Here is a 9,572-nt window from a genome sequence, read left to right as displayed (position 1 = left end):
GGAGGCAGTTGGGATGTGATCCAAGCAGGGAGGCAGTTGGGATGTGATCCAAGCAGGGAGGCAGTTGGGATGTGATCCAAGCAGGGAGGCAGTTGGGATGTGATCCAAGCAGGGAGGCAGTTGGGATGTGATCCAAGCAGGGAGGCAGTTGGGATGTGATCCTGGCAGGGAGGCAGTTGGGATGTGATCCTGGCAGGGAGGCAGTTGGGATGTGATCCTGGCAGGGAGGGAGGGGCCAGGATTAGTGATGGAGGCTGTTAATAAACAGAAAGGTGCATGAAGGGCGCAAGAGACCTGCCCATTGGAGGGTTATACCGCTCTCTTGTGGACGATTAAATAATTTTGGGCAAGAGTCTGGCACAGACACAAGACCCCTGGCATGTGTGAAATACAGCTTCTGTAATTCAGGACAGGGAATTTTTGTATTATTCTTCAGAAACTCTTTTTCAAACAAAAAAATGTAACCTTTGGAAACTTTTTTTTTACTGATACCAGAAACACTGTTAAGTAGAGAAAATGAAGTATTTGTACTTTGTTACTTCCAATCTCTGCATACCAACATTCAAAATTATGTTATCAGTGGAGGTTATTAAAAAACACTTTGCAGTTTTGCTTCAATATTGTGCTGAGAAAACTGTTTTAGGTTCAAGCACAGATAAAACTACTGTACTGCTTGAACCATACGGCATTCCGTAGCAAGCCATCGATCACATGTGCAGATCCCGGAACAGGATTAATGTCCAATCCACCGGTGAGGAATCTCATTTTTATCTGTAAATTTACGACAGTTAAAGTCGTCATTTGACGCATAGTTTCATCCCTCTCAGTACAAGCAAGTGTTGAAGTGTTGACATCTTTTGATGCAGGTGAGCAAATCTCACCTGCAGATTACCTTAGCTCGTCTAGCTCATGTCAGTGCAATCGACAAACATTTTTTCGAGATGAAAGCAGTTTAGCGAGCCAGCCAAGTTGTTGCAGCTAACGCGAGTTTGCCGACCATCCAGAGAGCCAGCTGTCTAGCTAGCTAACCCTGACAGAATGCGATGGGGAACTGTTGGGGTTACTGTACTGGGATCTTCCGGCGAGAAGCGAACAGGATACAACGTGGTGGCGGGTAAGTACCTATGACTGGTGAAGTTAGCTAGCTGGTAGCCTAGTACTGTCTGTGATCTACGCCCCAAATATCCAATACTGTAGACAGCCACAAGTAGCTAGCTAGCTGTAGCTACTCTACTAGCTAGCTAAACGTATGTATTGGCTGATTGTCGCGGAACACTTCATTGTATAGCTTGTGTCTGGATTTGCCGAAATTATATTACCTTTGTGTTGGTCACCGCATTATGGACCCCACCCCTAATTTGGGTTTCGTGCTAGAAGCGAGCCGGACACGACTGCTTGTTGCGGCCGGGTGTCTATTACCTGTCTAGCTGGACTCAAACCGATCTACTAACTAGTTCTGCTAACTAGTTCTGGCACTCGTAGGGTCTGATTTACTTGTCAGTAAAGCAAGCCGAACAGGGTAAACACACAGGGAACGTTTTTACTTAACAAAATGCCAATGCATAAGCCCAGCTGTAGGTAATTAGCTAGTTACTATCCTGCACAAATTCTGGTTACTAATTTTGCTAGTGCACTGGTACTGCCTGTGTGTCACGTAGCTTCTCATGTCGATCATCACAGGTCCAAGTACTTCCGCAGCAGCACCACCGGGGAGCATTACACTATTGAAGTAGGTGCCACTACTTTGAACACGATTCATTTCTTTATCACATACCAAGGACAACGCTGTATTTCTAACACCGAACGATTCTTTATCTTGACAGTTTGAAAATCTAGTAGAGAGTGATGAGGTATGTGTAAATATTAACATTATAACATTTTCAAGTTGATTATTTATACTGGTTTGTGATAGGAGACCAAACATATTCTATTCTCTCTCATTCCAGGTTGAAAGCCCACAAAGCTGTCCCAGGTATGTTAATTGTTGTGTTGCTCGGAGAGAGAGACCGAGGAAGGGACAGAGAGGAGGAGACAGTGAGAGAGAAACAGGTTGATTCTGAAACAGCTCTGATGTTAGCCAGTGACTGCTGGCCTGTAAGAATAAGGAGGCGTTACTCAATCATTCTGTTATTTTACTATATTGCTGCTGAGAGAAAAGAGTATAAATAACAACTAAATCGTGTTCAGATGTAAATGTTAATCCCACTTGTGTTGGTTCCAGGCCTATCAATGAGGAGGAGATCAATCACCTCAAAGAGCACCGTTATACTGCTATTTCTGATCAGCAGACCTTGATAGACCTCAAACTGCAGGCGGAGGTATATGATACAAACAGATTTTTTGTTTGCAATCACATGTAGTTAGTCTCATATAGGAAACACAGTAATGTATCTCACCCAGCTGTGACTCAGGGTTTTGGCCCCCACAGTTAGCGTCATCACAGCCTTCTTTATGATTTGGGCCAATCTTAACTTTAATTTGCAGCATTCATTTTTGATATTTCATATTTTGTGTTCTCAACCTTTTTGTTATTTTTTTGTTGTGTCATTTCTGCTCAGTTAGAGGCAGAAGAGGAGAGGTTGAGGCTAGACGAGGAGGCTAGGAATGCAGCGCAGCGCCAAGCCGCCAGGGTCGCTCGCGAGCGAAGGCTCCTGGAGGTGAGGCGGCCCTCAGCTCGCCCACCCACTTCCTGTCACCTCCTCACACTTCCTATCACTTCCTGCCTCATTAGTCCGCTAAAGACGCGATGCTTCCACCCTCCCTTCCTCTACTTGATTTGATTGAGTAAATGATTGATTTCAGTTATTTTTCCTTGTTTTCCCTGAAATATTATATTCCTCATCTCCCTGCTTGTGTTGTAGTTCGGTGTGTTGCTCTGTACCCATCCCATGAATCTGTCAGCAGATAATTATTGTTTCACTCACGGTGTCTCTTCAGTCGTAGATCCCAGTCTAACATAGTCTTTATTAATCATGCTGGAGGTCTGGCTGTTTCTCTCAGGAGCAGCATGTGCTGAGGACTAAAGGCCGGCCGGATGGAGAGAGCAGAGCAGGACTCCACAAGAAGTGAGTTTCAGCAGCATTAGTTGTAATCACTAAAACATTACAGTTTTTGCTCTATGGAAACGAAGCAACGCTACCAGGATGTGAACGTTGTGTTCTGTTGCAGGCACACACCAGGAGAAGACTTTGATGTTTACCTCCAGAACGTGAAGGCTCAGTCTGAAGCCTTCAGGGGCAGCAGTAAGTCTGTCATAAAAAAAAATGCAGTAATGTATTCATTTAGCAGACGCTTTTACCCAAAGCGACATGCAGTCAAAAAGCGTATCACTGAGCAGCACTTCATATACCCCTCTTGCTGTCCCTCTCTACTGCTCCTAATAACAGAATGTACAGACACTCCAGTCAGGGTACAGATTACAGGCGCTCTGAGGCAATCAAACCAACATACCCCACAAGATAAATATACACACACAAATACACTAGGGAATGTTGATGGTGGTTTGTTGTCTCCAGGGTTGCCCTCGGAGACCACCGTGGTAACCCCCAACACGGAGAGCAGTTGGGACTTCACCACCAAGACCCGCTCTACCAACGACGACGGCACCTCTCTGGACCTGGAGTGGGAGGACGAGGAGGGTGGGTGTCTGCCGCTGCTCTGGACACAACCACACTGCTTATAACACTGGGTTAAAGGTTATAGTTCACCCTCCAGGGGTCATACATTTACATTTAGTCATTTAGCAGACGCTCTTATCCAGAGCGACTTACAGTAAGTACAGGGACATTCCCCCGAGGCAAGTAGGGTGAAGTGCCTTGCCCAAGGACACAACGTAATTTATCATGGCAGGGAATCGAACCGGCAACCTTCTGATTACTAGCCCGATTCCCTAACTGCTCAGCCACCTGACTCCCATAGGTCACCCCTCTACATATAGATGTTTTAAACACTTGTGTTTTCATATTTGTATTACTTACCTAATGTTTGCGGGTCTAATACACAACATTATCAGGGTTTTAACCCTCGTGCTGCCTTCGGGTCACATGACCCAAAGGTTCATAACGAACCATCTTTGTGTTTACCCAATTTTACCCAATACAAAAACAAATTAAAATAATTTTCTTTTAACCTTTGCAATGTGGGGGGTCTGAGACAGCCTAGCTGTTAAAAGAAAATGCTTCACTTTGTCTTTGTATGCGGTAAATTTGTCGCAATACGACGGTGGGTCACAATGACTGATGGGTCAGAATGACCCGAAGATAACACAAGGGTTAAAAGGTAGTGGTTCAGTCCTCCGTGTGTTCCTGATGGGTTGTGTTTGGGTTCTGCTGGGCTGTGTGTGTGTTCTGCTGGGCTGTGTGTGTGTTCTGCTGGGCTGTGTGTGTGTTCTGATGGGCTGCAGGGATGACTCGGGTGGGCCCAGCGTGGGAGCGTTCCCGGACGGAGGAAGACATCCTGCGTGCCGCCCTGCGCCCAGGCCCCGCCCCCCTCGCCAGTGGCCCGGCCTCCGCCTCCGAGGACTCCAACGCCCTGGAGTGGGAGAACGATTTTGTGAGCGCACTCACTGACGACGTGGACGAGTCCGAGTACGAGGGCTTCGTCAACCCTGTCCTGAAGACGCCGTCAGACACGCCTGGAGACACGCTGTCTTCAGACACGCCGTCCGGGGACACGCCGGAGGACGCCACACTGTCGGACACACAGGACAGATAGTCCCCGTTGCCAGCGGAAACGGAGGCCAGTCATTACTAAGTCCACCAGCCCACAGTTGGTTGGAAATGTATTTATCACCACTTGCTAGCAGTGACATTTGCTCTGAGAGGAGGAGCTACTGTATCATTCTCTGTGGTCTGGCTTTCGTGTGTAAATAAGTCAGGATAATACTCCCTTTTTCAGTGCCTTTTTAAATTGAAATGCAATTTAAAATGTTAATATTTGAATGACCCAAGAAAGGCTTAATCTTAGTACAAACTTACTATTTAAGTTATAAACCAAATAGTTGACAATGACACATGGCCATTTGCTAGCAACCTAGGCACTGTAAAAGGAAGTTCTGGAACAAGCACTAAGGACATGTAACATTCATATCATAGCTTTGAAAAATAGAATTCTGTACAGCTTTTAAAGTAAAAGTTGTTTACTATTATACAGTTCACTGCATGAACTGGCAACACAATGGGAGATGATTAGCAGATATAAATAATGTTGTAACCAGGGTGGGAACTGCCTTGGGCTGTCTGGTCCTTGTTTTATTTCCTAGTACTATATGTGTGTTTTCCAAACATTAGATACTGCATCTAGCATCTTTACAAGTCTGATTTGTTTTAGTGATGTGTGAGAATTGGCTAAGGTCTATTTCTTTTCCTTTTTTTTTTTTTTTTCTTCCTCATTCATCACTTAATTTTCCCCTTCAAAAGTCAAGTGCAATTTTTTAAATTGTAATATGGGATGAGTTTGTTTGCTTATTTGTGTTTGTTTGCAAGTGGGCTGCAGTGAGTTTACCTTTGTGTGTGTGAAACTGTTTTTGGTGAGCATGTATAACAGTGCCTGATTGGCTATTAGAAGTGTAACCTGCCATTACTCTGAAGGAACATGACAAGCTCTTCTGCACAAAACTCCTAACGTGTTCCTGGGTTACAGAGTTGAGGGTACCAGCAGGAGCCTGGCTATGTGGGGACCAGAGGACTGAGAGGGGTTGAAACCCCCTCCATGTCACGAACAGCAAACCTGCACTGCCACCCCTCCTAGGAGAGAGAGAGAGAGAGAGAGAGAGAGGGGTCTGTCTGAGCTAGTAGAGAGAGCAGCTCTGGGTCTGTCTGAGCTAGTAGAGAGAGCAGCTCTGGGTCTGTCTGAGCTAGTAGAGAGAGCAGCTCTGGGTCTGTCTGAGCTAGTAGAGAGAGCAGCTCTGGGTCTGTCTGAGCTAGTAGAGAGAGCAGCTCTGGGTCTGTCTGAGCTAGTAGAGAGAGCAGCTCTGGGTCTGTCTGAGCTAGTAGAGAGAGCAGCTCTGGGTCTGTCTGAGCTAGTAGAGAGAGCAGCTCTGGGTCTGTCTGAGCTAGTAGAGAGAGCAGCTCTGGTTCTGTCTGAGCTAGTAGAGAGAGCAGCTCTGGGTCTGTCTGAGCTAGTAGAGAGAGCAGCTCTGGGTCTGTCTGAGCTAGTAGAGAGAGCAGCTCTGGGTCTGTCTGAGCTAGTAGAGAGAGCAGCTCTGGGTCTGTCTGAGCTAGTAGAGAGAGCAGCTCTGGGTCTGTCTGAGCTAGTAGAGAGAGCAGCTCTGTTTGAGCTAGTAGAAAGAGCAGCTCTGTCTGAGCTAGTAAAGAGAGCAGCTCTGTCTGAGCTAGTAGTAGTATAGAGAGCTGCTCTGGGTCTGTTTGTGCTGACAGAGAGAGCAACTCTGTCTGAGCAACACAAAGTCTCTGGTTTGTTTTGTAAACCTTGCAGATGTGCTACCTCCTACTTTTTATAATTCTATACAATCCCCGAGTAGATACATGTCGAAATTCAATTATGTTAAATATGTTGAAATTAACCAAATAGTGTCTTTTTGTGTAGGACTGCTACTGATGTATCAACACTGTCAGCAGGTGTGACGTTCCCAGGGCCATGCTCTTAACTAACATACCGGACCTCAGTTTTGATTGTAACACAATACCTGTCCTACCTTAGCTGTCAGAAGGCTGGCTTTATTTTAAGACTGCACATCAGTGGAACTGCTGATGGAAATGCATCCCAGCTGTTTAGGGCCTCCTACAATCTTGGTGTTTTTCCTGAAATCAGAGGGTTGTTTGTGTGAAACCAGTAAGTTACATGTCAGGTTTAGTGGAGGGTAATTAATGTTGTCCCAAAATGAACTGAGTTGTTTAGGGGACTGTAACTTGGGCAACTTCTAAAGGGACGAACACCTGTAAATATCAAAGCTTTTAATAATTTATTATCAGTCTTTCACTGCAGCCGTGGCATGGATTAGCTTGAGTGCTCATAATAGGAGCTTTACTAAACATTTGAAAGGTCTGAATCCTACTCTGACTACAACACAGGACACACACTTCACTGACTCCTGGGAGAGTTGGGAGTACAGGTTAGCTTAGTTCACAAAATAAAAGATTCACTCTTATTCCAACTTCACTGTAGGTTAGGGTTACTGAAAATGAGCTATTTTATCTATGCACGATTGGACTCCTTGGAGGTTGACAGGTGTGTGTGTGTTGCCAATGCAAAATGTTGGAAATGGTTTTAAAATCAAGGGGTACCATTGCAGTCACAGCTACAGTTTAATCAACACATCATTCCATAAAAAAAAATGTTTTGTTTAAAAGTAATTATTTTCTTCTCCAGCATGAGGAGGTATTACTGTAAATAAGACCGTTTTTTTTTTTTTTTTTCAAGGACCAAATTTGGAATCCACATTCACATGAATGCATGACGCACAAACTGTACAAGTCCATCTTCAGCTGGAGCTGAACTCCTCGTTATAGCCATTTGTCATTCCAGCAGAATGTCATATTACAAATACTGTATGGTCCAGTGAGCACAGCACCCTATAGATTCAGTTTGAGAACAATAAATTAATAAATCCTATTGACCTTCTTATTTGGTGTCCTATCACTTATTTAGATAAGACTTTAGAAACCATTAACATCTCATATGTATCTATCAACAAGCTTAAATAACATTTTATTAGACCCTGGTAGCACTACAGGTAAGAGAAAAAAAAAATCTCGACAATCTATTGTCTAAATTTGACAAGCCATAACCAATTTATTGGCCTTAAAACTTTCACACGTTAGCAAAATCTCACACCATTGATTTGATACCAACAGAAGCATAATGACAGCTTTAAAAACGTGTTACCCATCTCCCACTGTTGGATACAGCTGTACTGCCCCCTCCTGGTTAGAGGAGACACTGCAGTAAAACTAAAAGGACCCAACCTTCTGTCTTTGGCAAGACACAACCTACGTATATTCTCAGATATATAATTTTTTATTAAAAATGTATTAGAAATTATTCACACTCTAACTAGTCCCTCAATATTTGCACTAAATAGACAAGACTGGTGTCAAAATGTTTGTCTCAATCCCCATTGCATTGCTTGTATCTCCAAAAAAGGTTCCGTTGCACGGTTTAGGCTGGACACACTTGAAGATTTTAAGCCCTATTTGCCTATTTTTCGCTCCCTATCGTATCAGAGCCTCCCCGATCTCACCTCGTAAATACTAAACGTGCTGAACATGTACGACTCCTGATCGGGCTGCCGGAGGCCATAGCCAATGAAAGCGAGCGTCACCATAACCATGGTGTTGCTTTTATGAATATTATTGTTTTTCCATTTTTCATGCATGCCCCTCTAGGATTTATATATTTTATTTTTGGTTTTATGATTTTGCAATTCTGTCGCCCTCAAAATTCACCCTGGCTGGTGAGCTTCAGAGCAACAGACCAATTCCATGAATATTTCAGATGTTTCAGTCACGGTTAAAGTGGAGGCTCATTAAAACATGACAAGTTTTCAGCAAAACAGAACAAAGTGGCTATCCTCTTTTTAAATGGTTCAGGTCTGTGGACGCCAGCTACCCCCCAGCAGGGGAGAACTAATATATTCAAAAAATATACATTTTAAAAGTAATCTGTTCTCATTTTATTTTATCAATTCATAATTTGACAAATTAAAGACAATGTTTCTGAAATAAACCCTTTAATCCTGCCTATTCAGTTTGTTTTGGAATGTGAAGAGTTAAATGAAAAAATCCCCTTTTGTCACCCTATCAGAATTTTGCAGCCTCCTTTTTGGGAGGAAAATGCTATGCAGCTCTGTGAGTAGTGGTCCAGCTATGAATTTACAGAGGGACGATTACTTTGTGATATGACACACAATTGTGATGTGTAATGTACAGTATAAGCTGATATTAGGAAGTACATCTACTTTCGGAAACAGTAGTCTACTATTTCACTGACGTATTAGCACCATGACATTAGCCTGTGTTGCCCGGGCAACACATACTACAGTAGTCTATGATGTAGCGTTATCTGTTTTCAATCGTTAAAATAAACATTCCTCACATATATATTTTCGTTGTAGGATTTATTCTGACATTAGTAAACGATTTGTTGGTAAAATTACCATTACCTGTGGTTTCAAACCAGTGTTGCTCACTGCAACGCTGTAGCCTACGCGAGACACTACAAAAACATCTACACAGCTGTAGGAAGTCAAACGGCGACAGAACATGTTCGGCACTCCCCTTACTTAAATCAAAAGTCTACCTAACTACTAACCTGAACTTCATTGCCACAGCCTAAACGTTGTCAATCTGTTCATGAAAATAATTAATTTCAGTTTAAACCATACAACGGAACGTTAAATCCAATTCAACCAACGCAATCGCTACCAAGACGAACACAGCAGTAGTCTAGTACTGTACTGTGCCGTAGTAGTACAATTTACCGGGGCAGCTTCTCCACACAGGGCTATATCGCATTTTGCGTTGTTACTGACAATGATCGCTACCAGTGAGCTTTTTATGAATGAACGATTTTCCACAAAATAAATGTCAAGCTTATTTACGTTTTGGGGGGCC

General features: G+C 43.6%; 1 protein-coding gene and 1 long non-coding RNA gene across 5 annotated transcripts; one reads left to right on the top strand and one right to left on the bottom strand.

The window, feature by feature from the left end:
• Positions 1-209: 209 nt before the first annotated feature.
• On the bottom strand, positions 210-1,638 carry LOC134032452 (uncharacterized). The gene is made up of 3 exons (XR_009932023.1): positions 931-1,638; positions 685-771; positions 210-397 (listed from the first exon to the last, which is right to left on the bottom strand). It is a non-coding gene; the product is annotated as an uncharacterized LOC134032452 (long non-coding RNA).
• On the top strand, positions 657-7,572 carry ap1ar (adaptor related protein complex 1 associated regulatory protein). Of its 4 annotated transcripts, none has more exons than XM_062476420.1 (11): positions 657-751; positions 1,005-1,114; positions 1,681-1,729; positions 1,824-1,850; positions 1,947-1,972; positions 2,222-2,318; positions 2,559-2,657; positions 3,001-3,065; positions 3,169-3,242; positions 3,516-3,638; positions 4,403-6,107. In XM_062476420.1, the coding sequence occupies exons 2-11, from the start codon at positions 1,044-1,046 to the stop codon at positions 4,711-4,713; spliced, it is 942 nt and encodes a 313-aa protein (XP_062332404.1). In that variant the 5' UTR covers positions 657-751; positions 1,005-1,043; the 3' UTR covers positions 4,714-6,107. The 4 variants fall into 4 exon arrangements, 2 of the variants coding, with proteins under 2 accessions (XP_062332404.1, XP_062332405.1); XR_009932021.1 differs by adding an exon at positions 6,231-7,572 and having other exon boundaries at positions 708-1,114; positions 4,403-5,777; XR_009932022.1 differs by adding an exon at positions 6,264-7,572 and having other exon boundaries at positions 708-1,114; positions 4,403-5,781.
• The last annotated feature ends 2,000 nt before the right edge of the window (positions 7,573-9,572 follow it).

This window comes from Osmerus eperlanus, chromosome 13 (assembly GCF_963692335.1).
Source record: "Osmerus eperlanus chromosome 13, fOsmEpe2.1, whole genome shotgun sequence".
Lineage (NCBI taxonomy): Eukaryota > Metazoa > Chordata > Actinopteri > Osmeriformes > Osmeridae > Osmerus > Osmerus eperlanus.
The sequence above is the reverse complement of the archived record's forward strand: the minus strand, read 5'-3'. Positions and strand labels throughout refer to the sequence as shown.